This window comes from Lissotriton vulgaris, chromosome 7, assembly GCF_964263255.1.
Source record: "Lissotriton vulgaris chromosome 7, aLisVul1.2, whole genome shotgun sequence".
Lineage (NCBI taxonomy): Eukaryota > Metazoa > Chordata > Amphibia > Caudata > Salamandridae > Lissotriton > Lissotriton vulgaris.
In genome coordinates, this window is record NC_141695.1 from 1700965741 (window position 1) to 1700993495 (window position 27755).

The 27755-nt window shown below is 46.7% G+C and overlaps 1 protein-coding gene across 2 annotated transcripts in view; it reads left to right on the plus strand.

Moving 5' to 3' along the window:
• SLC17A9 (solute carrier family 17 member 9) overlaps window positions 1-27755 on the plus strand; it is a 94022-nt gene that overhangs the window by 47209 nt on the left and 19058 nt on the right. For both annotated transcript variants that reach the window (XM_086932842.1, XM_086932843.1), the window contains exons 8-10: window positions 9373-9469; window positions 17695-17782; window positions 23974-24008. In XM_086932842.1, coding sequence (XP_086788968.1) covers window positions 9373-9469; window positions 17695-17782; window positions 23974-24008 — 220 coding nt within the window. The remainder of the gene's footprint in view (window positions 1-9372; window positions 9470-17694; window positions 17783-23973; window positions 24009-27755) is intronic.

The window sequence follows — 27755 nt, forward strand, 5'->3', positions numbered from 1 at the left end:
TAATGCGTGGGACTGGCACATCCAACTGCACTCTAATGCGTGGGACTGGCACATCCAACTGCACTCCAATGCGTGGGACTGGCACATCCAACTGCACTCTAATGCGTGGGACTGGCACATCCAACTGCACTCTAATGCGTGGGACTGGCACATCCAACTGCACTCCAATGCGTGGGACTGGCACATCCAACTGCACTCTAATGCGTGGGACTGGCACATCCAACTGCACTCTAATGCGTGGGACTGGCACATCCAACTGCACTCTAACGCGTGAGACTGGCAACAAATGAGTGAGATCAAGATTGAGGCTTTCACTTAATGAGTGAGATTTCTCTAGAAAAGTGTTTCCCAAACTGTGGGTGGAGCTGATTTTTGGTGGGTCATAAATGTCCAAGCAATAAATAAAGATGCATTTATAATTTGTATTAATCTTGTCATATTTGCTGCACTTTAAAGACCGAGGTCAAATGTCAGACTGTTTTCTGGCAATCTACTGCTTATTTTTTAAATATGGGGATTAGTGTTTGAAAACTGCTCTCACTTGGCAGTTAGTGAAAGGAAAGTGAAGTATGTGCCAATCTTGCTGTGGTACAGGGATTGCGAAAGGAAAGGCCGAAATATGTCATTCTTGTAACTCCCAACGAAATGTAAATGCCTGTAAATAATCAGTACATATTCAGCAGCTAGGAAATCAAAAATGAAGCAAATTCTTTTGTAATTCTCAAGTGTTATGAAAAACAAAGATTTTAATAGGATCAAAAGAAATCGAGACACTTTAAATGGTGGTACACAAATGATAAATATTCACTACTTTCCACACATTGTCATTTGTGTGTTTCACAGTTTTATACGTGAAATTGTGTTTGAGCAAATTTAGTAGCCATTTTGATGGAAATGTGCTGTCTGTAAATGACAGGGCACTACCACACGAAGCTTTAGTTAGATAAAAAAAAAATCACCCTCATGTCGATGAAGATAGGTCGGAAGCGAGTTTGTGGTTATAAATATCGGGTCGTGGTTTGGAAAGCGCTGCTCTAGACCGTAAGTGAGGGACATGATGTTCGAAGAGGTGAAGCGAGGCTGCGCTTTAGGAACTGAGTCCTGCAAACCGTAATTGCAACTGTGCTTTGAACCATGAGACACACAGGGGTAGTAAGGATGCAGTCCCATTCTTCTGGATGTGACCACCCCTCCTTCCTGATGTTTATTCTGCTGTGGTGTGGGCTCTTCTCCTTTGCACACTTGCTGTCCACTTTGCTCTCTGAGCTCCTGCCTGCAAAGCAACTTTGCCTATAATTGGGGCCGAACTGCCCGTATTGGTCAGGGAGGGTGGAAGGGTGGGAGCCGGTTTTGCAGCGGTGGGGCCCGGTTTTGCAGCGGTGGGGCCCGGTTTTGCAGCAGCACACCCTCTCACCCTCCCACACCCTCTCACCCTCCCACACCCTCTCACCCTCACACACCCTCTCACCCTCACACACCCTCTCACCCTCGCCCTCACACACCCTTTCACCCTCACACACCCTTTCACCCTCACACACCCTTTCACCCACCCTCACACACCCTCTCACCCACCCTCACACACCCTCTCACCCTCCCACACCCTCTCACCCTCCCACACCCTCTCACCCTCCCACACCCTCTCACCCTCCCACACCCTCTCACCCTCCCACACCCTCTCACCCTCCCACACCCTCTCACCCTCCCACACCCTCTCACCCTCCCACACCCTCTCACCCTCCCACACCCTCTCACCCTCCCACACCCTCTCACCCTCCCACACCCTCACACCCTCGCCCTCACACACCCTCAACCACTCACCCCTCACCCTCACACCCTCACACAACCCCTCACCCTCACTCACCCCCTCACTCTCACTCACCCCCTCACTCTCACTCACCCCCTCACTCTCACTCACCCCCTCACTCTCACTCACCCCCTCACTCTCACACACCCCTCACTCTCACACACCCCCTCTCACACACCCCCTCACACTCACACCCCCTCACTCTCACACACCCCCTCACTCTCACACACCCCCTCACTCTCACACACCCCCTCACTCTCACACACCCCCTCACACTCACACCCCCTCACACTCACACCCCCTCACTCTCACACACCCCTCACTCTCACACACCCCCTCACTCTCACACACTCTCACACACCCCTCACACCCCCTCACCCCCCTCACCCTCACACCCCGACCATCTCACACACCCTCACCACTCTACCACTCTACCGCCCTCACTCTACCACTCTACCGCAATCACGCCCTCACTCTACCGCCCTCGCTCTACCACGCTACCGCCCTCACGCTACCGCCTTCACGCTACCGCCTTCACGCTACCGCCCTCACTCTACCGCGCTCACTTTACCACTCTACCGCCCTCACTCCACCACTCTACCGCCCTCACTCTATGGCCCTTACGCCCTCACTCTAAGGCCCCCACTCTACCGCCCTCACTCTAGCACTCTACCGCCATCACTCTAGCACTCTACCGCCCTCACTCTACCACCATCACTCTACCACTCTACCGCCCTCAGTCTACCGCCCTCACGCCACCACCCTCACTCTACCAGTCTACCGCCCTCACTCTACCACTCTACTGCCCTCACTCTACCGCCCTCACTCTAGCACTCTACCGCCCTCACTCTACCACCATCACTCTACCACTCTACCGCCCTCACGCCACTGCCCTCACTCTACCACTCTACTGCCCTCACTCTACCGCCCTCACTCTACCACTCTACCGCCCTCACTCTACAACCCTACCGCCCTCACTGTACGGCCCTCACTCTACCACTCTACGGCCCTCACTCTACCACTCTACGGCCCTCACTCTACCACTCTACCGCCCTCACTCTACCACTCTACCACCCTCACTCTACCACTCTACCGCCCTCACTCTACCACTCTACTGCCCTCACTCTACTGCCCTCACGCCCTCACTCTACCACTCTACCCCATCACGCCCTCACTCTACCGCCCTCACTCTACCACTCTACCGCCCTCACTCTACCGCCCTTGCTCTACCACGCTACCGCCCTCACTCTACCGCCCTCACTCTACCGCCCTCACTCTACCACCCTCACTCTACCACTCTACCGCCCTCACTGTACGGCCCTCACTCTACCACTCTACAGCCCTCACTCTACTGCCCTCACTCTGTCACTCTACTGCCCTCACTCTGCCACTCTACTGCCCTCACTCTGCCACTCTACCGCTCTCACTCTGCCACTCTACCGCCCTCACTCTGCCACTCCACCGCCCTCACTCTGCCACTCCACCGCCCTCACTCTGCCACTCTTCTGCCCTCACTCTGCCACTCTACCGCTCTCACTCTGCCACTCTACCGCTCTCACTCTGCCACTCTACCGCTCTCACTCTGCCACTCCACCGCCCTCACTCTGCCACTCCACCGCCCTCACTCTGCCACTCCACCGCCCTCACTCTGCCACTCCACCGCCCTCACTCTGCCACTCCACCGCCCTCACTCTGCCACTCCACCGCCCTCACTCTGCCACTCCACCGCCCTCACTCTGCCACTCCACCGCCCTCACTCTGCCACTCTACTGCCCTCACTCTACCGCCCTCACTCTACCACTCTACCGCCCTCACTCTACAACCCTACCGCCCTCACTGTACGGCCCTCACTCTACCACTCTACGGCCCTCACTCTACCACTCTACGGCCCTCACTCTACCACTCTACCGCCCTCACTCTACCACTCTACCACCCTCACTCTACCGCCCTCACTCTAGCACTCTACCGCCCTCACTCTACCACCATCACTCTAGCACTCTACCGCCCTCAGTCTACCGCCCTCACGCCACTGCCCTCACTCTACCAGTCTACCGCCCTCACTCTACCACTCTACTGCCCTCACTCTACCGCCCTCACTCTACCACTCTACCACCCTCACTCTACAACCCTACCGCCCTCACTGTACGGCCCTCACTCTACCACTCTACGGCCCTCACTCTACCACTCTACGGCCCTCACTCTACCACTCTACCACCCTCACTCTACCACTCTACCGCCCTCACTCTACCACTCTACTGCCCTTACTCTACCGCCCTCACTCTACCGCCCTCACTCTACCACTCTACCCCATCACGCCCTCACTCTACCGCCCTCACTCTACCACTCTACCGCCATCACGCCCTCACTCTACCGCCCTTGCTCTACCACGCTACCGCCCTCACTCTACCGCCCTCACTCTACCGCCCTCACTCTACCACTCTATCGCCCTCACTGTACGGCCCTCACTCAACCACTCTACAGCCCTCACTCTACCGCCCTCACTCTACCACTCTACTGCCCTCACTCTGCCACTCTACTGCCCTCACTCTGCCACTCTACCGCTCTCACTCTGCCACTCTACCGCTCTCACTTTGCCACTCTACCGCTCTCACTCTGCCACTCTACCGCCCTCACTCTGCCACTCTACCGCCCTCACTCTGCCACTCTACCGCCCTCACTCTGCCACTCTACCGCCCTCACTCTACCACTCTACCTCCCTCACTCTACCAGTCTACCGCCCTCACTCTACCGCCCTCACTCTACCACTCTACCGCCCTCACTATACGGCCCTCACTCTGCCACTCTACCGCCCTCACTCTGCCACTCTACCGCCCTCACTCTGCCACTCTACCGCCCTCACTCTACCACTCTACCGCCCTCACTCTACCACTCTATCGCCCTCACTGTATGGCCCTCACTCAACCACTCTACAGCCCTCACTCTACCGCCCTCACTCTGCCACTCTACTGCCCTCACTCTGCCACTCTACCGCTCTCACTCTGCCACTCTACCGCTCTCACTCTGCCACTCTACCGCTCTCACTCTGCCACTCTACCGCCCTCACTCTACCACTCTACCGCCCTCACTCTACCACTCTACCGCCCTCACTCTACCACTCTACTGCCCTCACTCTACCGCCCTCACTCTACCACTCTACCACCCTCACTCTACAACCCTACCGCCCTCACTGTACGGCCCTCACTCTACCACTCTACGGCCCTCACTCTACCACTCTACGGCCCTCACTCTACCACTCTACCACCCTCACTCTACCACTCTACCGCCCTCACTCTACCACTCTACTGCCCTTACTCTACCGCCCTCACTCTACCGCCCTCACTCTACCACTCTACCGCCCTCACTCTACCACTCTACCGCCCTCACTCTACCACTCTACCGCCCTCACTCTACCACTCTACCGCCCTCACTCACTCTACCGCCCTCACTCACTCTACCGCCCTCACTCACTCTACCGCCCTCACTCACTCTATCTATTGCCCCCACTCACTCTATCTATTGCCCCCACTCACTCTATCGCCCTCCCTCTTATGTATCGCCCTCCCTCTTATGTATCGCCCTCCCTCTTATCTATCGCCCTCCCTCTTATCTATTGCCCTCCCTCTTATCTATCGCCCCCACCCGTGCGGCGGTCCGGGGGATTGCTCGGTGCCCGCTATGGCCAGTCCGGCCCTGGGTGCTCGTAGGAACAAGCAAGGTAACAGAGCGGCTACAATGTCTTCTGTTTATTAAATGAAAAAAAGACTTTAAAGGGTTTAGCTTGGGCGTGACTAACTACTTTTAAACACCACCGGCTGAAAGAAATCAAAAGACATGGCAGAAGCATTATACTGTGTGTACATCTATTCAGAAATACACAGATTCCTCCAAGAATCCTGACTTACGTTTTCTGATATAGATATTTGAATTTCCCGAATCGTTGAGGTTCTCAGGTGGTATATTGCGTGGCTTGTGATATGCACACTTTCCCACAAATAAGCAGGGCCTATCCACATCCATGAGGCACATTTATCTTTCCGAACAACGTCTGATTCAGAAGCAAACTCCTGTTTGCAAACGTGGGATTAAAACAAGTCCACCTATTGCACATCCTTCTAGTTATTGCCTGCGTAATCTGCACCTAGTGGTGGGCGAGCCGCTTGAACCTGAATTCCAGCTTCTGCCTGTACCATCGCTCACCTACCTTCATGCACAAATTGGTATAACCAAGCACTGAAATTTGAGTTGCAAAGGAGACACAAATGGATATCTGTTTGGTGGCTGGTTTGTACAAGGCGAAACCAGAAAACCTGCATTAAATACGGATTCCCCTCTTAACCAAACTGAGAGATCATAGGCAAAGATTTATAATTTTATTTATCCTCCTTTTTCAGTTGGAAATTAAAAGCCCATTCAAAATTCCATATTACAAATATAAGCTGTACCAAAATATATTGTGGTTGATTTAAAAGACTCAAATGTTCCATTATCTACAAGACTTTCGGTCACATACAGGGTGCACGTGACAACTATTTTACCTCAGAGTTCACTAATGGCGCTTTCACCAGGGTGTGGGCGGGGGGCAGAAAGGTTCTACGTTCATGCGTAAAAGCTATCACTTTTAATAAGTGCTTTTCAGTGCACTGCTTTAATGGGCATATTAATCTCAAAGGTTCCACATGTGAAAGAGAGACACTTTTTTGAACTGTGATTTGACTTGATCATATTTTATCTGATGTTTGTCATATGATTTAAAAGGCAAACATTTTCAGGACTCTGCTCGCGCAGTGGCTCAAAGAGCCAAGCCAGACCCTTAGCTCAGCTCTGGCTCTGCTCGCCCTGTTAATTTGCTGGATCACCCAACTCTGTTTGCACCATATACAATATGGCATAAATGTATACAGGCAAACTGCGTGATTCCTGAGTTTGAGCATGTCCAAAACAGGTGTGGAGGGGGCATGGGCGATTATTACGTCATACCCCTTTTGCGGTCTGAAACTAGCACACCGATATAAAGTGTATACCTGGTTAACACCAGAGCCTATGGTATCGGCATGTACCTAGTGTGAAATTTGCAAACCAATTACGGGCCGCTTGTATTAAAGCCTTAAATATCCAGGTCTCTTTGGTTGGTAAACTCACAATAACCCGCTCATTCAGCCTCATGGGAAATGGTACTATTATTAAAGGACGGCAGTTCAAAATAATTGGGTCTGATGACGCTCATCTCACTTACTGACTTGATGGACACATTTTTTACCTCGCTTATATTTACATCCTCAGACTAATAATGACCATACATTGTTTCTCAATAGTTACCTATATAGCGGATATCTTAGGTGAAATTTTAAACGCAGATCTCAAGGTGCGCCTTTGCAGGGTCTGGCAAAGTGCACCATATGTGGGAAGGGTAAACGGGGCTTCCTACCACCACAGCAGCGGCCCCCTTCCCCCACCCAGTGGCACTCTGTCTCTACTGCCTCTGTTCCTCTGTTGGATGTAGGCTGTGCCCAGCAGGTCCAGGTCTCTCCCTGCCCACTAGTGGGACTGGATCACCTGCTTGGCTACCATCCACTCCAAGCCGACTCAGAGCAACTTAACAGGGCTGTGTGCCGCCTGCTTGTGCAAGTCCTCTCATTGCAGGTTGCCCAAGGATGGAGAGAGGGCAAGCAGGCCCACAATCACTCAGATGCTCAATAATTCACACCTATCTGATGAACTGTAGTGGCAACATCATTAGCTGTGGCCTCAGAACATCCACGTAAGTCTCCAATACCACTTGCTGACAGCAGCCAACCCAGCATATTTCGAGTTGCCTCTCTGCCACCCTTTTCATGCCTGTGAGCCCGTCACAAAAAGGGTGGTGGAGAAGCAACAAAAGGGGTCATAACAGGGCCCCCCCTTCCGCCTCTGGGTCTGAGGGTGCATGCAGGAGGGGCACATGTAGTGTCCACCTGGATTAGCACCGCCAGTTCCTGCACAGTGTGGCATGTATTCCAATCCGCGCAGGAAGGTGCAGTGGGCACTCTGGCATCAGTGGTCTTCCTGTTATGCTCTTCTATGAGCTTAACAGACCACCACTGTCAGACAGCCGCAAGATGGCCGACCAGACCAGGATTGAAGTCATAGTCTGGCGGGCGGCTGCACCTTGGCTTTGGCAGCCCTACAGCGGACGTAGGACCGTCAAAGTCGTAAAAAGGCCCTAAGACTGTTTGCTAATTCAGATTTGAGACTTTAATGGGATGCTCGTGATTTCATTTTTGATTCTTAAATTGTTACGCTTCGCAAGCTCTGGGAGGCCTAAGAGGACTCTGAATAAAAATGTGTGTCTGCTGTAATTATTGGGTAAATATAAAAAATAACAAGCATTCAACTTTTATCTCCCACCGTTCCCTCTATCTTGAATCTGAGTGTATCTGGTTTCAGCTCAGTCCCTCCAGTTTCCAATCCTTGAGCTGTCTTTCAGGTAGAGTCAGAATATCTCCCAAGTGAATACTCCTTTTCCATCCTACTTTGTTAAGGCCCGTTGTCACCCCTCTGGTGCTACCTTTGCCCATTGCTCAGCCACCACACACTTCTGTGCCCTGGTCACGGGGATGGTGGCTTTACGGCAACACACCTCTTAACCTCCACCAGAGTTAAACGCTAACATTGTTCCAGTCCCATTTGTCAGCAGAATCTCAGTCCTACATGTCAGCAGAATCTTTTTACCATAGCATTTCCATTTCAGCACTCCCTTTGTCAGTGATGCCTTGCCAGCCTCCAGCGTTGTCACTACCTGGCTCACAATGGCACATAAGATACAGAATCCCAATCTCATCTCTTGGACATTGAATGGGCAAATTGACATTCCTGGACATCTTGGATCTCCTAGAGGTATCCGGCAGGGAACCGATGGGGACAACTCTTTGAGTCAATCATTCTGCCTGTTCATATCATCCTTCTGTGTGTCATGCAAGAAAATAGGTCCTTTCCTAAGGTTCAAGCAGAAGAAGCAACCTGTAGTTCCCACAGATCCCTGCTTGTTCTTTAGTTTCTCTTCCAGGTCTCACTGGACGAAACTGCTAAAACTATAAGTATCCATTTCATTGCCGCTCTGGGGATGGAGCAAGTGTTTGCTCTCCTTAAATCACCTTCTCAGCTCTGCCTGTGTTTCTATAGTCTATCTGCTGTGCGCACACATTGTAAGATGTGTTCTCTATTCCACCCCACATTGAAGTTCTCTGGCTGTGTGCACACTCTCTCTGTATGTCCTCTCCTCTATCTATTGTGTGCTGTCGGTGTGTCCCTCCATAGTCTCCTCTTCATCTGGTGTATCACTGTCTGGGTATGCATTCTCACTGGCCCCCACTTGCACACACGCTAACATCCAAAAATGTGCACACTTTTTGTCTGTCCTAAAACTTCTAGGTGTCAAGACCTTGGTGTGTGTTCTCATCCAGCTCACATCCCCATCCATTGCAGGCTGGTGTGCTCTGGTGAATGGTACCAGCCCAGAAATTATTTGATTGGGTTGCATGCATAGTCCTTATTTACTAGACTGCTCTTGACTAACATGTCTCTTCTTGCAGGGCGGTCATCATAGGTCAACTGTGCATCGCCAGCACCTTCTTCACGCTGCTGTCCTGGCTGCCCACCTTCTTCAAGGAAACCTTCCCCAACTCCAAGGTATGGTGTGTGGCGCTGTTTCAGATGCAGAAAAAAACAGGTACCCTTTTCCTACCCCAGGTTCTGAGCAATGCAAAGGCAGGATTCAGAGTTATGACCTTGAGTTTCTAAAATATATTTCAGTACATGCTGTGGGGAAGGTGGGAGATTGCTGCACCCGCAATCTGGGAGATAGCAAGAGCAGAAGTAGCAAATTCCAAATGTTATTGGCCACCTATAGTGCATAGAGTGTCGACATCAATACAATACATGTATACCATGTGAAAAATTGAAATTAAAATAATGGAACTAGGGAACCTAAAGAATTGAATGTGGAAAACTATGGGGAAAAGCTGAAAATGGATATTCGACGGTGAAGAACAGTTGTTGGTGCAAAATCAGCTAGTGGATCGAAAAGGGGAATGACAACACATAGAATCACTGGTTAGGGGTGAAGAGAAAGATGGTCCAAAAGCCAGGTTTAAATAGATAGGAGAATGACCTAGATGAGAACACCTCGTGGCTATCATTTGAAGCAGCCATCTTGGAGGTCTTGATGGTCTGAAGCTGCAGCAGACCAATTGTGTATGAGAGGGATGCTGGTAAAGGCAGTGGTGCTGGAAAGCTCAATATCAGAGGGCGATAAAAAATTGACCCTTTAGCATCATGAAAAATCTCAAAGAAAACTAATTTGAAAATCATCTAAATCTGGAGCATCGTTCGGGACCGAATGTGTTCGGTAGCGGGGGCCAGATTTTAACTGCGCCACCAGTAGACACGTGATCTGTTGACACGGTGTCGAATGCGTTTGTTGGCTGCAGGTATGCAGTAGCTGGCAGCCATCAGGTCCTGTGAACTTACCAAAGTAAAGATTGAAAACAGAACCCCAATCTCGCTCTGACGAAGTTGCTGAAATTTATGGCAATGAAACATGTCGGCACAGAGTAAATATATATGGTATACTACGAACCATTTTTAACTGGGAAATCTTGCAGCATCAGAATAAAGGAGTTTAGCTAGCAAGTTTCTCTCCTTTTTAATAGTGGTGGCCGATTGTCTTTGGCTATCATAGGGGTTCTAGGTGCACACACACTTCAGTTTCACCTTAATCTATATGAGGGAACATAGAGGTTTTTCATTTGGGCACCATATTTATATTAGTTAGGGAATCACTATTTGCATTTTCCTTTCGATTCTTTACTCGCACAAAGAGAGAGTGGCCGATGATGAGAAGTGGGTAAACTGGTAATTGTCTGTCAGGAACCCCCTCAGGTGTTGCTACCGTGAGGCACTCTCTCTTTGCTCACTTTATTTTCAATTTTTAGAGTGGGATCAGACCTTGGTGTAATTTGTCTGAAAATGTGAAACACACCACGACCCTACAGATTAGTGTCAAGGTACACATCTAGGGCAGTAGTATAAATTGGCCATGCAACTCTGCCATTGGTCGTAAGAAATTTGGTGTGAGGTGGGTTAGGCCTTTTTGTTGTTGAACAATCAAATCCAGCACCTATAAGAACAGATACTGGGAGTGTGGAAAATGATCATGTTGGGTTGGGCAAAGCACTCCTCTAGCAACAGATTTCAATGTTGTGATTTTTTTTTGTGGGTGCTTTTAAACACATGTAAGAAGCCATATGCAATCACCTAATTTATACCTGGTATCTAAGTTACTGAATATCATTGGTGCTCAACAAACATCCAATAGGGCTGAGCCCTGGCCAGAGTTTTATGATATCCACTATGTGAAAAGAGATTTATTGAGATTACGTTTTTGTCAATTTATGTTCTGTATATCCTGAAATCTGGCATGGATCTTGCCCATCTGGACCTACTTTGGAAATGTCTGCATTATAAGCTGCAGGAATAACATTTGACCCAGACACAACTCCCGGCTAGACTCTTAAAGACAGCCCCTACAGGTCTACCACTTCACTCATGATGGCAGAGTTCTGCACCAGGGCTCTCTCAGGCAACATGGTGACTGCTGTAGTTTTCTTTAAAACTTTTGCAAACTGTGTGTGATTTTAGAGCTGTAGTGTGCAGGAAGCACTGTGTTTTTGTGACCGGTTGGACTGTATGAGCTGCGCCGCCAATACACTTGAAGATTTCCTCAATGTGTGTTGTGTTCTCGAAAAACTGGAAACCATTGTGAACCCAGGAGAGGGCTATATATCCAACCCCTCAGTGATATGAAGGGTAATGGTTGTTGTGCCTGAATACTGCTGATGACGGCGGGTACATTTCAGGAATCATGCGCACAACGGCCTTAAGTTTGTGTCCGAGGCAAGACCAAGCTAATCTGTGCTTTAGCGAATTATGGTGACTTTTGCACTAATTATGAAACCGCTCGAGTAGGCACCTTCCTACTATTGCAAAGCACCGGGCACTTTAGCGTGAACATTATAAAGTTTATATGCTCGTCTGCCATGCATCCACGACGAGAGCCTGCTGCAAAACGCAGTTCATGTGCATAAGCAGCCTTTTTTCTTGTGGTGCAGCACTCTGCTTCTCTACACAATGAAAAACATGGCATGAAGTGCTTTGACTGTAGAGGCATAAACCCTAAAGCCGTCGACTGACGCGTGTAAAGAGGTAGATCGCAAGTACTATGTGTCACTGATGTTGGAAGGCATAGACCCTGAAGAGGGGCAAATAAAGGAAAACAGTGGAAGTGAAAAGGGGAATATGAAACCATACAGATTCCATCCTGTGTGATGGTGCTCTTAAACACATGGAGTAGGTCATTTCCTGAAGACATTATTGACCTAGTAATTTATTTTTTCATTAAATTCAGTGAGGAAATTCGAAGACAGTGGTGAACAGATTTTTAATCGTAATTGTTTTGCAAAATTGATGGAATTAAATCTTTAGAGACCGCTATCAACAATTAGTTCGCCTTGTTTTATTCTAAAATATCTAGCTCAATGCCTTGAGAGTAATGAACATTCTTAGCTTGTGGTGGTGGTGAGCACAAAGCAGTAGACCATGAACTTGGCTATGTAAATAGTGGTAGCTCCCCCTACTTTTTTAACGAGTCCCAGAGACCCAGCAATGGTGTGGGAAGACTGGCGTAAAACCTTTGAAACTTACCTGGAGGCGACAGAGCGGGGAGAGGATGGAGACGTCTTCATGGTATAAAGGAAACTGGCCAAGCTGATGCATTGTTTAGGAGTAGAGGACAGGAGGATTTTGAAAAACGTCAAAGTCAAGCTGGATAGAATGAAAACTCACCAGATATGAAGGAAGATTCAGATAAATAAAGGAAGCAAGTGGAGCTCTGGAAGAAAAGTTTGGAAAAGTTTGTGGAAAGGTACACATTCTTCTACCATGTGCAGTTACCGGGTGAATCAACTGAGCATTATATTGCAGTCCTCCTCACGCTAGCCACATTTAAGTGTAAAGACCTGGACAAGGAAATTATAAGTAACTAGCCAATTAACAGGTCAAGCAACTTAAAGACCTCTGAAAAATTGTTGGGGGCTTCAAGATCCTTCCTTGGGTATATCTTAGAATTATAGTTAGGTGCATGGGGAACATGTCCTGTTATCTGTAAGAACTGAATGTGAAGGATTGAGGAAGGAGGATTGATTGCAAGCGAGTTGGAAGATATGAATGCTGTGAAGACAAATGCCAAAAATGAAGATAAAAGGAAAGGTCAAGTCATAGGATTCTGGAAAGAAACATCAGTGCTATGCATGTGGAATTAACAAGATTATGGCAGCTTCTACTTCCTAGAGCAAGGTGCTATAGGTGAAAGAAGACTTTCTCCCAGCATGCATAGGAGAAGCAGACGAGGGCAAGGGTAGTCTGAATATGGTCTATGGTGGAAAAAAGAAAGATAAAAAAACAGTGAGGATGAAAGTGATGACTATGATGTGGAAGGTTTAGAAGTGAGTGAATTGAGTCTATCTGAACATGGAGTGAACGGTATGGGTGAATCATGTTGACCTCCATAATGTCTAGTGAGAGTAAGTGGGGTATATGTGAACATTTTGGTGGAGTCAGGAGCACCCTAAACATGGATTGATGAGAGCAGGAGAACACTGGGAAATGTAGTCTACTTTAAAAATATGTGAAGCCCTAAGGTTATTGTGGATTTATGTTGTCAATGAAATGTCAATGAAAACCTGCATACAAGAACAGATCTATAATGGGTAAGGTATCTTGTTGAGCGAGGAAAGACCTGGTTATTTAGAGAGCAAAGCAAGGCATTGGTTTGGCCCTTGATCCCAATCACCCAGAACAGGTCTTTCTGACAGGGGAGAAAGAAGCAGGAGGACGGGTGTGAGAAGTCAAATCACCACATCATATTGCAAAAAGGTGCAAATCCCAAAGTGCATAAAATAAGGAATGTTCCTTTGGCATTAAGAGATTCATTAAGAGAAGAATTAGAATGGTGTGCACGAGTAATGACATCGACCCCATAGTGGCATCAGACTGGCTAAGCCCTATTGTCGTAGCAAGAAAAAGCAATTTTACATTGCAAACGTATGTTGGTCTAAGGGATCTTAATTGAGAATATTCGGGTGGATTGACATATATTCCACACTTTAACGAAATGTTGGTGTGCATGTGGAATGCGAATATTTTTATTTAGTGGACCTATTGAGTGCTGATGATCAAGTCCAATTGGGCCCCAAACAAAAGCATTTGATTTTGTTTCTGACACCAGAAGAGACTTTTCAATTTGCATGCATGCACTTTGGGCTGTCTGCCACATCCGCTGTCTTTCTGCAAATTAATGCAGGTTTTGCATCTGTTTTTCCAATGTGATGTGCTTGGGTCAGACAAAGTGCTGCAAGATGAAGTTGTGAGAAACTCCTCCAGGTTGCAAAGTTGACCTGTATGAGGTGGATTTTTTTAGACTTTCGTGTCTAATGAAGGAGTGCATCTTAAGATGAAACTAGTGAAGGACGTTAAAAAGGCCCCATCTTCAGATGATAAGGAGAGGTTGCACCGATTCCTCCAAGTTTGTTGATTATTTCCCCGATTGAACCTGCTGATAAAGAAAGGTGAGACGTTTTTGTTTTCAGAGAAATATCAATAGGAATTTGAGAAGACAAAAAGTACATAGCCACTGCTGTCTGCAGAGTTGAAGTCTTTTGTCTATCATTGTCACTGGTGCTGGTGTGTATGGTTAGGGTGTCCTAATGCAGTCCAAAGATAGATGAAAGAGAGAGAGCAGTTAATTAACAGGACAAGCAACCTAAAGATCCAAAAAAAGTGTTGGCTATACTAAATACTTCCATAGGCAAATCTATAGTTATAGTTAGGCGCATTGTTCCAACAAGCAGGCTGACCACCTCACTCGTAGGGCCCCCTCCTTCTTTCACGGACTGTGTCTCTGCATCTTTCTGTCTCAGCACCGGGACACTCTTTGAGTAGCTGTGCGCTTTATAAATCCGCCTTAACATAACATAACATTGGGAACAAGTCCTGTTAAATGAACAAATTTCATGTGAAGCATTGATGAGAGAGGATTGAGGGTGTTCGCTTTGCGAATGATAAAAGGTGCTAAAAAAAAAAACTCCACCATTGGATAGGAGGCTATGGCCTGTTGGAGTGTGCAACACTTTAGGACTTAAATTGGAAACCGATCCTAAACCTCTTGGGGAAATGTTTTTGAACAGAGCTGCAAGTAAAGCAAGGCTCACATTTCCCAGCTGTCTGTAGGCTATAGAAGTACTCATTTAAAATGGGATACATGACAGACATGAAGAACATGAATACCGATTGGCTGTAACGACTGTGTTTAGAGGCAGAAGGGTGATGGATAGGGATGATTGGAAGGTGACTCACATAAATCAATGTTGTCAGGTGTTTCATATGAGAGGATGAATAGCAGCGTGAAGTGTCTAAGGATGAGCTCCTGCAGGTAGTCATTAGGCATCATTCCAGAGTCTGGAATAAAAAGGTGAATGGGACGATGGAGCTAGATGGTTATAAACCCATGTGGTCATAGTTGTTGGAGCGAAAGGGAGTTGTGAAGAGAAGCAACCGGTTAGTTATTCCAGATGCTTTGCCGATGAGATTGATAGACCTAATGCATGATGGACATGGTGGAATGTCGACCAGCAAAAGAAAAGCTTGTGCCGATTTGTAGTGGCCTGGAATGGATTGAAAGATAGAACGGTATGTTTGCAGATGCGTAACATGCACTTGGAGTGATACATCACATATAATTAAAAAGAAACCCATTTCCTGTGGAGTTTCTAGCGAGAGCTTGGCAAATGGTTAGGAATAGACATCTGTGCCCCTTTCGGAAGACCAGGTTTGGAGGGTTGATATGCGGTGGTACAGATGTACTATTACTCCATGTGGTCTGAATGAAGCTTTTATCTGCTTCAAAAACCTTCAAACGTTATGTTATGTTATGAGCATTTATTACGCGCGCAGCTGCTCCAGCAAAGGAGCGTCCCGGCGCCTGACAAGGGAACAACATAACACAAGCTTAAAAGAGTGGACTGATGAGAGAGATAAGACTAGGGGAACAGAAAATTCTTGACAACCCTGCGAAATGAGAGCAAATCAGCAAGGGTACGTATTTCCAATGGGAACCTGGTAACTATTTAGGAGGGAAGGGTGTTTCAAAGAGGTAGCAACTTACAATTGTTCCCAGTTCATGTCATAAATGTTGAATTCCATCTAGCCACAGATGTGCCTCAAACTCTTCTAAGTTGGTGTTGTATCATCCATGCCAAACTGGACTGGTGAAGCATTTCAATAGAGCGTTGTATGAGTGTGTACAGTTTTCGATGCCGAGCGGGTTGGACTGAGGAGAGGAAGTTAAAAAGATGTTGCGGAGTTACAGGATTACTCCACACTCCTTAACAGAGGATAACCAATCTTCCTATTGAAATTAAATGAAAATTACATTTATAGAGGGCGCTACTACCCTCAGGTGTCCAGGAACTTTAGCTCTGAAAATAAATCATAATCCCTCCAGTGTACGAGATAGTCCTAAATTATAATAGTTGAAAAGCCAATATTTGAGAACTTTTCGAAAGGAGAACAACTCAGTGTTTTCTTTGAGGTGAAAGGGCATCGATTTCCAGAGTTTGGTGGTACAGGCAACAAAACTCTTGCCACCCTATTTCAATTTAGGGACTCATTGGTTTCTCGCTGAACATGATCAGAGAGGTCTACTAGGCCGGTACCATTTAAAGTGATGTCTGAAATATTTAGGTCCTATCATGTGGAGTGTTTTAAAGGCAATACAGAGTGCCTTGAAGTCCATTATTTTCTTCACAGTCAACCAGTGAAGCTGTGCAAGACCTTGGGAAACAGATTGTCATTTGGGGGTTCCCAAAAGAAGTCACACCACGCGTTCTAAAGTATTGAAGGGCAGAGGACTTTGCATTGGGATTTCACCAGCCTTTATGGGAAGAATGAGTAAGAGGGTGTTGAGTGGAGTAAAACTGGCTAAAGTTGTAGAATGCAATCAAAATCATTACAGCCAGGGACATACTGACAGGCTTGGACAAACGTTCAAGAAAGGAAACCTTGTGTGGTGTGTGCAAGTGGTGTGTATAGGGATGGTACGTTCAAGTGGCGGAGAACCAGGAGGCGAGGCAAAATTGTGTGGTGCTTTAAGGAGGTAAGCTTTGAAATATGAGAGAGGCCACCAAGTGTAGTGATAAAGAGCAGTATCTATGGGATATGGGAATCGACTTGGAGCTGGGTGATGATGTCCCATTCAGGACAAGTGGTCAGGTGAGAAGAACCACAGGGTATGAGGTTTTTGCACATGTGGAATCGGAATGAGAAGAGGTACTTTGCTATTGGTAGTTAATTTCCAACAAACAGTTATGTCTTTCTGCTGATGTTGTAAATATGCTGTTAAGTGCTGCATTTAAATTGTTGTCTATCCCTGCCCTTAAACCTTCATGTTGCCTTAGTTTAGTACATACTGCTATTACTGTTACACAATCCACTTACTTATGCTTTTCAGGTGTCTGCAGGTTTTTATCTATGTAAGAGAAAGAGAAGTGTTGTGCTCTTTAGAGTTCTCTTTAAGACTATCTGGAACTGTTGTGGTTCTAGAGAGGTAGTGGTCAGGGATTGTTGTGCTGTTCTACTAGGGCTGGGATATAGGAGCTATGCTCCCAATAAAGTTTAAGATATTTCATGAATTTTCAGGCTGTCCTTGAAAAAGTGGCCATCCTCTCAGTCATAAGTAGAGCTGAGTGGGCTTGCAGTAAAGTAACCTGTCAGCAAAGTTAGTGGTGTGATCTCTTTTCCAGGGCTGGGTGTTCAACGTCATTCCCTGGCTACTCGCCATTCCTGCCGGTGTGTTTAGTGGCTTCCTCTCAGACCATCTCATTAGCCTTGGTAAGAAATTCCTTTTACCTGTATTTCTTGTTCTTTCTTTATGACTTTGCCTCTCTTTCAATCTCTCTGTACCATTTTTTCTGATTGTATCTCTTGATTTTTGATAGGCGCAGACAAACATGGAAAGGCAAATTCACTCACAGTCTCTATTTTTATCTGTGTAGCAATTTTTGTATCTGTATCACTGACTGTTCCAGTTTATACCTCTGCCTTTCTATTTAGGGGTCTGTAATCTGTCTGTGAACCTATTCATACTTGTTTGTATTTATAAGTTACTATCTGTCTGCAAGCGGTTTGGCAATTCTTCCACCTGTCGCTATCCCTTGATCTCTTGTCATCGCCCTCAGGCTGTCTCTATCCAAGGGTACAGAACTCAGAGGAAACTCCCCCTTTCCTTTTCCCACCTCATAACCCAACACATCTAACTTAGCAACTTAGCCCCACTCAACTCCCTCCCGGCCACGCAGCTACAGACGGCAGTCTGAGTCCAACTTCCTGTTGTCCCACCTATCACAGACCTTCAACCTGCCTCTTTCTTTGTACACATTCTTTCTTTGCTCTGGAAAGCTTGGTCAGTATGGGACAAAGTCCCTAAGCGTTAACACTTGCCCAACTCAAGTAACATCTCAGCTATTTCCTGCCTGAATTCACTACCTCCCTCAATCTCATCTCCAACTCTATATTCCACACAGTAGCCGACCGCTTCTCTGCCTAACCTCAGATGTCAGTCTGCTTCTTGAAAGTGTCAAAAGGTAAAATGTGTGAAGCATAAGTTCCTGATGGATAATTCTAACCACAGATTCCTCATCTTTGGAATCCCCTGAGGTGCCAGTCAGGATATGAAAAACATTTTGTGATAGTTCCTACACATCGGCATGTGATATCCTCAAACTCCGTGGTCGCTCTGTCCCACAATTAACTATAAGGAGCGCCATATATGCTCTACCCCTACGTGTTAATGATGGTTTCTCTTTTGCCATGCTCTTTGGCATGGACCCAGAGTTCTGCCCCCAAGTTTGCCAATGTTTTACCAATTTTTGCTGAAATTCTTATGACCGTGTGCAAGAATGTCTCCCTCAAAAAACTCTAGGTTCACGCCGTACCACACCCGTAGGAAGATGTCAGTCAAAGACCTGCACAATATCTCTATTAGGCACCTTTGCTGAAGACCTGTGATAAATGAACTACTGAGCACATATTTCCATTTAATGAGGCTCTTACTGAGACTGCTATGTCTGGTGGTTCTAAACCACGTTTGGTCCAACCTGTGAGCCGCCGGATTGCTCAGTGATACTGATCTTCACATGCGGACCCTTTCTTTCTTTTTGGTCCCATAGGGCTCTGTCGTTTCACTTTTGGCAAGCAAACTGAATCCTAATGTGTCCCAGCTGCTCCTCCAGGAGAGGAATACAAAAAGATTGGAACTCTTGAAAAAAAAATTGTATTTTTCCATCTACCAGCCTGGATTTGTGTTTATTGAATCCTGTGTGCTTCTAGGGTCATTATACACATGTACTTTGGGACATGGCGAGTAAGATCTTACCTGAGGACTTGAGTTTAATTCACACAAAACCAGTACTTGTTGGCGTTGATGGAACCAAACACATCCTTGGGGCTGGGCTGGACACCACAGATTGTGTAGGTCGTGCCTTGGATGCCAGTATCATTGTCGGATGACATTCTTAGATGTGTGTTAACGAGTTCTCCTGAGACGCCATTGATGGACATAACTTTTGATGGAGCCAGATTCATCAGAGCTAAGGTGGATTCGGCACTGGAGCACTGTATGGATAGCTAGCCTGCAGCTCACGCTTTGGGATTTTGTTCCCCCACTCGCAAGTTCCACCAAAAGTACTGGACATTTCGGGGCTATTCAAGTAGCCTTGTCTCCCGACATAGCCTGTTCAGCAGCCGGTCTTACCTTTTTTTTGGCTCAAGAGGAAGAGGTGGTGGCAGTCGCCAAGACCACCAGTTGGTGTAGGAGTACTATTCCTCACAAGCTGCATCCATTGCCAAGCCACTTTAGTTTTCCTACAGTGGTCATATGGGACTGGTAGAGCCAGAATCTGATTTTGTCTGCCTGGACAGCCTGCAGTTACTTCAGACATTTGGGGACTTCAAATTGTTAAATTTGGTTCTGCCCTTCCCATCTTTTCCGCTTCTCCTCATATTCCACCTGTATAGGGTCAGACATTCCCAGAATATGCAGCCAGTGAAGTCCAGACACTACTCTCCAAAGGTGCAATCAGATTGATGCGTCAAGCAGAGAAAAGCACAGTACTTTTTGATCCCCCTAGAAGGGTGGGGTTTGTGACCAGTATTGGATCTCAAGCCCTGGAACATCTTCCACAAGAAGGACATGTACTTTCATGTACAGATCCTACTGTCGCTTAGTCGATTCCTCGGATTTGTCACTGTGTCAGAGCACTTTCAGTACACTGTTCTGTCCTTCAGCCTTATCTCAGCCCCCTCTTCCGTAGTGATGTTGTTGTCCACACAGGTCAGGGAAACATGTATTCTAATGTCGCTACGATTGGTTGCTAAAGGGGGGCTCTCCTCAGTCAATCTCGGACATGGTGGCTTTGAGGCCTTTTTGCCCCTGCAAAGGCTTTGAGGAATAATTGGGCTATGATCCAGATATTTCCGGCTTGTGCTCTGGCCCGCATGTTTGTGAGGCTTCCTGCACTGCTGGCCTTATAACTATTGCTGGTGCCTAATGCACGGTGGCATATGCCAGCCCTACAATGGAACCTCTGCCTTCATGTAGGCTCGATACCCAGAGTACCTCTCCGACAACATCTGCATTTCAGAAGACGCAGCCTGGGGCCTTCAGTGGTAGATGTTTGGTGCCAACATGAGATGTAGCAGACTGTTCTGCATGCCCCATTCATTCAGAGCTCACTGTAGTGGTGGGTAAATTGTCTCTAGGCTGGTGAGGTCACCTGGACAATGTGAGGCCTTTGGTCTTTAGTGGAGCAGCCTCCGCATATCTACCTTCTGGAGCTGCACATTATCTGCCTAGCCCTCAAGGCGTATATGCCTTTTATCAGTGGCAGTTCACTCCACGTTTTAATGGACAACATAACCACCATGTGGTACCGCAAGGGGATTTAGGGTCTCATGCCCTTTCCATAGAGGATTAAAGGCTGCAATGGTACCTAGCTGCTCATGGGATCTCTCGGACGATCAATTACCTGGCAGATTCTTTAAATATCCGAGCAGATAAAAAGACAGCAGGCATCATCCTTTAGATCATGATTGATATCTGCTACTGGAGCAGTGGTGACTGCTGCCAATAAAAAGTGGAGGGGCAGCGCAGGGGCAAATAATTATTTAAAAAAGTACTTACCTTCCAGTGCCACAACCGGCAGCTGCCTCAGTGCTCTTCCACTGTTCCACTATTTTTTAATCGCTGTATATAGCCATTTAATATAATGGTACTCATTATAATTCACTACTGCTCAATTTGGAGGTGAATGCATGGTTGGGTTGTCAGGCTTTGCGCTTACGATCTGCTGATTACACACATTTCAGCATGAGCGTTCAGTGAATTGAGCCATATTCCGATACTGTGGGGCATCCGATAGTCAGGAGGGTGCTGATACCAATACTGTGCTAATTTTAAGGCAGTGTGCTGCTAGTGATATCAAGGAGGTTTGGTAGGGGGTACATCTTAAACATAAATCAGTGTTGGGGTTCAGCTTCTTGCATGAGTGGGTAGATTGTTTCTGCTCTTGGCAATCAATAGGCCACACTGCACAGGCTCCCAGACTACCCAGCCAATCCAGATGCCACGCTCATGCTATTACCCAGCATGAGAGAAGCGCTGGGATTGGTCTGAGGGGGCTGGTTTGATGCTTGCTCAGGGACAGCCAGCCTGTGCCTCTTCTCCACCCGGCTGTGCAACACACCGTGGTTGGAGAAATCTAAATGTGCATGTCGGTTTGGCCGCCCTAAGACAGCCGGCCAAACTGGCATGTGCTCTTCAGTGCCCAACACTTCTCCTCCCTGCTGCTGTCCAAAGAGGATGGTCCCGCCTGCCGGACTCTGCTCAGTCAGTGAAAAAGAAAATGATGATAAACTTGTTTTATTATCATTTAATTTTTCATCTGCTGGCTCTGAGCAGTGGGGTGATGCTCCTCTGCCCTAATGGAGGAGCTGTCGTTGTCCTGGAGGACTTCTTTGCTCAGTTGGGTATGTTCTTAGTAGATCTATTCGCTACCTCTGAGAATGCTGAATGTCAGACATTTTGCACCTTGGAGTTTTCTCCACAGGCTTTCTGGAAGATCTCTTCTTCCTTCGTGGGGCTCAGGTCTTCTGAAGCATTTCTGCCTCTGCCTGGGTCCTAGGGAATGTCTGGAGAGGCCAGGCCAAGCTCATCTTGATAGCCACAGATTGGGCTCGGAGAGTCTGTTGCACTGACCAGCTGCATCTGACCCTGAACATCTGCCCTCTGCTTCAAATGCACTCTTTGGAAGACTTATTGTCCCTACAGGAAGACAGGAAGGCAGAGTTTGTTTTCAGCACTTGAACCTACTCAATAGAACCTCCATGCATGGTGATTAAGCGGAACCAATTGAGTGGCTTCCATCAGAAATCGTGAAAGTGATTTTGGTTGCTCGCCATCCATCCACCAAGTCCATTTTCTCTGCTTGCTGCACCAGGTTCACTGACTAGTTCGCGGACAAACAAGTTGAACCTCTTCGAGCCAAACTCTATGTTTTTATTTGTTTTGTCTCTGGCCAGGCAAGGCTTCACTGTGGGCACCTTTAAGCGTTATTTATCAGCCCTTTCGGCCTCTCATTATGTTTCTTAAAAAAGCTTTTTTATATATGTTCCTCTTCTCCTTATATTAACTGCAATTCAACCTTCACTAGGTCCCTATCTTTTTGATGTGAGTGTTTTTTGACCCTATGCACAGTTGCACCCCGAGACTTTGACCCTCAAAACAGTTTTTCTCATTGCCATCACTTCTGCACGTCACATTGGTTTTGGGCAGCCACGTGCCTCCATTTTTGCTGACAATTTGGTGCTTCGAACTCTGGCATCCGTCTTCCAAAAATGGTGTCCTCTTACTCATGTGGGGCAAACCTTCCTACTCCCCTTGTTCTTCTCTCCACCACATCCCTCTAAGGTGGAGGAGAGGCTACACTGGTTGCATCCTAAGTGATGCCTTAGTTTCTACGTTGATAGAATTAAGGAGCACCAGGTGGACGATAAACTCTTTGTACGACGCATCAGTGCAAACTAAGAAAGGAAAGGAAGTCCAGAAATTGACTTTCTTGCTTATCGTATTTTTAGTTAAGCTGTGCTATGCTCTGACCAAAAAGGAGGATCTTGAGGGTCTTGAAGCATGTTCCATCAGGAGGAAGGCTGCAAATATGATCCTGGCTATAAGCTTTCCAGTGTTGGACTTTTCATCAGTCCATACCTTTTCCAAATACTCTTGCATAGACTCCACCGAGAGGATCATTTTGTCTCTTTGGTCTTGCAGGGCTTCCTGGTGTAAAATACGCTCCTCGGATATCTCCCTGGTGGCTACTTACTGCTCTGGTATTGATTGAAAAGGTGAGGAATCTGCAGTTACAAGTATCCGTTAGAAGAACAAGTTCTGTCTAATGCAAATTCCTCACTGCATTGTGGATTTCCTTAGGTTATGTGGTCCCAAGGTAGATTTTATTGATTGCGAGATCTTAATTTGTTGGTGGCGCCAAGTACAAGAATATGGAAATTATCGGTTGAGAAACTAATACCAGAGTGCAGTGTTGGTGCCTATCTAAGACTCTGTGTTGGAGTCCAGTGGCTCCGCCTGTAAACACGCGGGAGCTATTGCATAGTTTTCCGGATCCAGCCTGGTATCAGGCAGGATTCAAAAGGTGAGGAATCTGTGGTTAGATGGAGTTTCCACCAGAAAGAGCATTTCTGAATGCAAGTAAATTGTTCTCATGTTGCAAGTGCCCTCAACTTTCTTCAGCCGTGCCCACATTTTTCATCTTGAATGTAGTCAATAAAACAAAAATTTCCGTATTTATACCACGTAAGCGGCTAGGTAATCATTTTTATGTAAAAGTGCACGCACACACTCATTTGTATTCTCTTTTCCTGTCATGCTTTTTGTCTCATTTCTCTTTCTCTCTTCCACTCTCTTGCTTTGCCTTTTCTAATCAGCATTTCTTTTTTGTGTTTTTTAGGATTTCAGACTATCACTGTTCGGAAGTCTATGCAGGTGAGTCGTGCTTGTATTCTGCTTTCCTGGTTGGGGGGGGGGGAGGGGAACAGCTCACGAGACACAGGGGTGACTGGGTTGCACCCCCAGTATATAAGGTGAGTACCTGGCTACAGGATGCCAGGTGCACAATGGGATAAGTCTGGTCTGAAGGATGGAACAGCTGCAGTTTATGGTTCAGGAAGCAAATCTCCAACAGGGAGCGCTCCCAATGGGGAAACCAGGAGGGTTCCGAACAGGTTGTGACACCTAAAATGCAAGAGAAGTTGGGACTGACTGAGCTCCCTGTCCAACATTGATCCTTCACTGATCTTTTATGTTTATCCTAAGCTATGACTGCTGCCGAACTTCATTGTTCCTCCAATTGCATAGCATCTATTTATAAATGTATTAAAGAATGCTGTTATCATCTTAAGCAGAAAGACCTACTTGGTCACATGACAGCAAAAAGCCCATTGCAGCATCCAGGTATTTGTGCCTCTTTGTGGATAAGGCTCTTCTTGCCGGTTTTATTCCAGAAAGGGATGTCCTGTTACACACTGAGTCACTAAATTGATAAGTAAGCTTTGTTGCTATGTTTTTCTAACAGAGTTGTTGCATTTCCCTTTTTTTCTTTTTTTACAAGTAGTGTTCCACAATACAATGGTGATGTTAAGGCTAAGTTTCACCAAATGAAACTATCGCCAGATTCACTTCAGTATCATTTCATATTTATATACAGGGGTGGTTTCTCCATTAGAGCTCTGGGACTGCACCTCTCTGAACTTCCTACATGTTTACCAAAAGAATTATTAAATAGATCGATTTATTTTCGATCGTATCTCTAAACAAACCGATGTATTTAAGTCTAGGCTGGCTGTCCCAAGCTCCCTGCCCTGCCTTGCTCTGAAGCAGGAGATGGAAGGCAGGAAGTAAATCAACTTTCTGCAATGTGACACATCGAGCAGAGCGTATCTTTCTAAAGCCCTTCGTTGCCATTGTAGTCTATGGCGGTATACACTGTAGGCCAGTAAAGCTGTAAGCGTCATGGGTTCGGGCGTCAGAGACTGCCTCCCTGCATGAGGTCAGACATCTGCCATTTACAGGCATAGATTCCACCCTTTCCCATTGGTTACAGGGTAGGACTGGATGCAAGCACATGGGTTTTGGTACCTTGTCCCAGGGGCGGCCTTGGGCATGTGCAAGCTGTGCACCTGCACAGGGCCACCAAATCCCAGGGGCCACCACACCAATATATATCCTTAATATAATAATCCTCTGAGGATGGATACATATTTGTGTGGTGGCCCCAAGGAGGGATTTGGTGGCCTCTGGCTCTGTTCTACTTCCAAACACCCTGACCCCCCTCTTCACTGGCCTCCGTGCTCCGCCAACGCCCGGACCCCCTCTTCCAGGGCCCCCTAACTACGCTCCTGCCCAGGGCCACCATGAACCTAGAGCCGCCCCTGCTTGTCCATGATAATGGTAAGTGTTATAATGCTAATCCTGTGTTATGTATATTGTGCTGAGACCCCTGGTCACGCTAACCTCCCCCACTGTGAGACCCCAGACCTTGGCTGCAGGTCGCTGGCCCTTTTAGAAGTGGAGCTGTTGTATGTTTTACCCTGTGAAATTGATCCATAAGATGAGCAGGGTTTTTGTTTTCTCGAAGTTGATCCAAATATCAAAGTCCAGCGCAAAGGGAGAAATATGTGGTTATAGTAAAGCCAGTTCTATGCTGTATGGCGATAAAACTGGCCATATTTCTGTGCCCTTAACATTAATGCCAAAAACATGGATTGAGTTACAAGCAATGACTGTTAAAAACATTAATATAATGCATGTCTGCAATTTACTTGCTCTTGTTTTTCCCACGTTTAATGTTGCATTCTCTAGAGTGTTAGTTATTTCATCATGTTGTGTTTCTGTATTTTTCCGTGCATCTTTCTCCTCTTATATAGTGCATACGTTAAGTCATACCAGGTGTTTTTGATGGGCTTTGATTGAGATCTCTGACACTGAGGCTGAAGTCCAAGCAAAGTGCCTGTCAGGGGGTTGGGCTCTCTGCAGAGTACACAGAACAATGGTCATGTATTTCAGTTGCAGTTGCAATTCCACGTAAATGTGTGTGAAGAGGGTATGCAAATGCCAAAATAATTACAAGGCAAAAGAAAATAAAGTGCTTATGTGAGTGAGTGCATTGTATGTTTGGACGTGGGAAGTGAGGGAGACGCGAGGAAATGCATTCGGGGGAAAGTGAAAAGAGGGTGCTGAAGAGGAAAGAGATGAGGTTGAAAACATGCACATGTATGAGACGTGCAGCACAAAAAGGCATACATATCGAACATACAGTGCACATAATTTAAGGCCAATGCTCCTTTCACAAGCCTCAATAATATTTAATTCAGAGTCTCACAATGTGAGAATTGACACATTTCCAATGTTAATTATTTATAACAAATCGTTGTTACTCATTTATCTTAAACAGCTAACAACCCTTGACAGCTTTCAGGTGTATGTCAGTTGTTGTGTTCTGTATCTAGATGCAATAATATCTCGGAGAGAAACCAAAATAGGAGTTGGGTGGCACACTATGGGAATCACAGAAATGTATTTTACCTGTTCCCTTTTAGAGAGAGCACTTTTTCCATACCACTTAAAGACTTGTTTGCACATATTTCTGTATGACTGATTGTAGTCGGCAGCTGTGAGTGCTTCCCGAAGTCTGGTTAGGGCAGTTTCTTCCAAAGCTGATGCTGCATGCAGTGCAAGACACTGGACAAGCATGCACTTTAAAGGGCATGACGTTGTCGTGCCGTACAATTTGGCCATTACAGTAACTGTTGGAGATATGAATATAGTAAGTTCTAGGGTAGTTCTTAATTTTTCATATTTCAAGACTTTATGTTCCCATTGCTTTATAAACCGTCCTTCTTCACTCAATTCATTTGCAGTAAAATGCACCATTTGGCAATCTTTTTTCAGTTTTTTCACCACCCCCCCCACCCCCGGACCCACCGTTTGTCAACTAAGCGTGCTTGCTTCGCCCCCTACATGTCATTACAAAATTTTACACCCCACTACTTGAAAATGTTACCAGCCACCACTGTGTGTATGTATATGTATATGTATATGTGTATATATATATATATATATATATATATATATATCTCTCCAAAGAATGCTCCTCATATCCACAAAGAGTCGAAGGGACACAACAGGGGACCATGCAAAGATTCTTTATTGCCGCACAGAAGGCATGACGCGTTTCGACGTAATGTCTTTTTCAAATGCCTGCAAGCTGTGTCCTGTTACCGCCGCCTTTCAAACTAACCATCTTGCTCCCATTTGTGGAAGCCCAGCGAAGGTCATTGGTTGTCCTGAGCGCTATCTCACAGTCTCATCGGAGGACCACGACTCCCAGAAGGCACCATCTCGGCCATCGGGTAAGCGTCTCTCAAGCCTTCTTTGTACTCACAGTGAGTGCTGGCATTTTGTTGAACAGGCGTGTGTGGTGCAGGAAAAATAATTGTACACAGTATCTCTGCAGCTCACGATCTTTGCTCTAGCCCCCATCGACGCCTCACCGCAGAAACCTCCAGGATGTTGTAGCGTCGGGTGCTCACTGCAATGAGCTCGCTCCTCCGTGAAGTCACAGACTGCTACTCGCAGCGAACAATCCACAGTTCCTGGCAGCGGGGGCCACAGCTACCAATACCTTGGTTGCCACTAGAAGGCTGCACGAAGTACAGCCAGTACCCTTGAGAC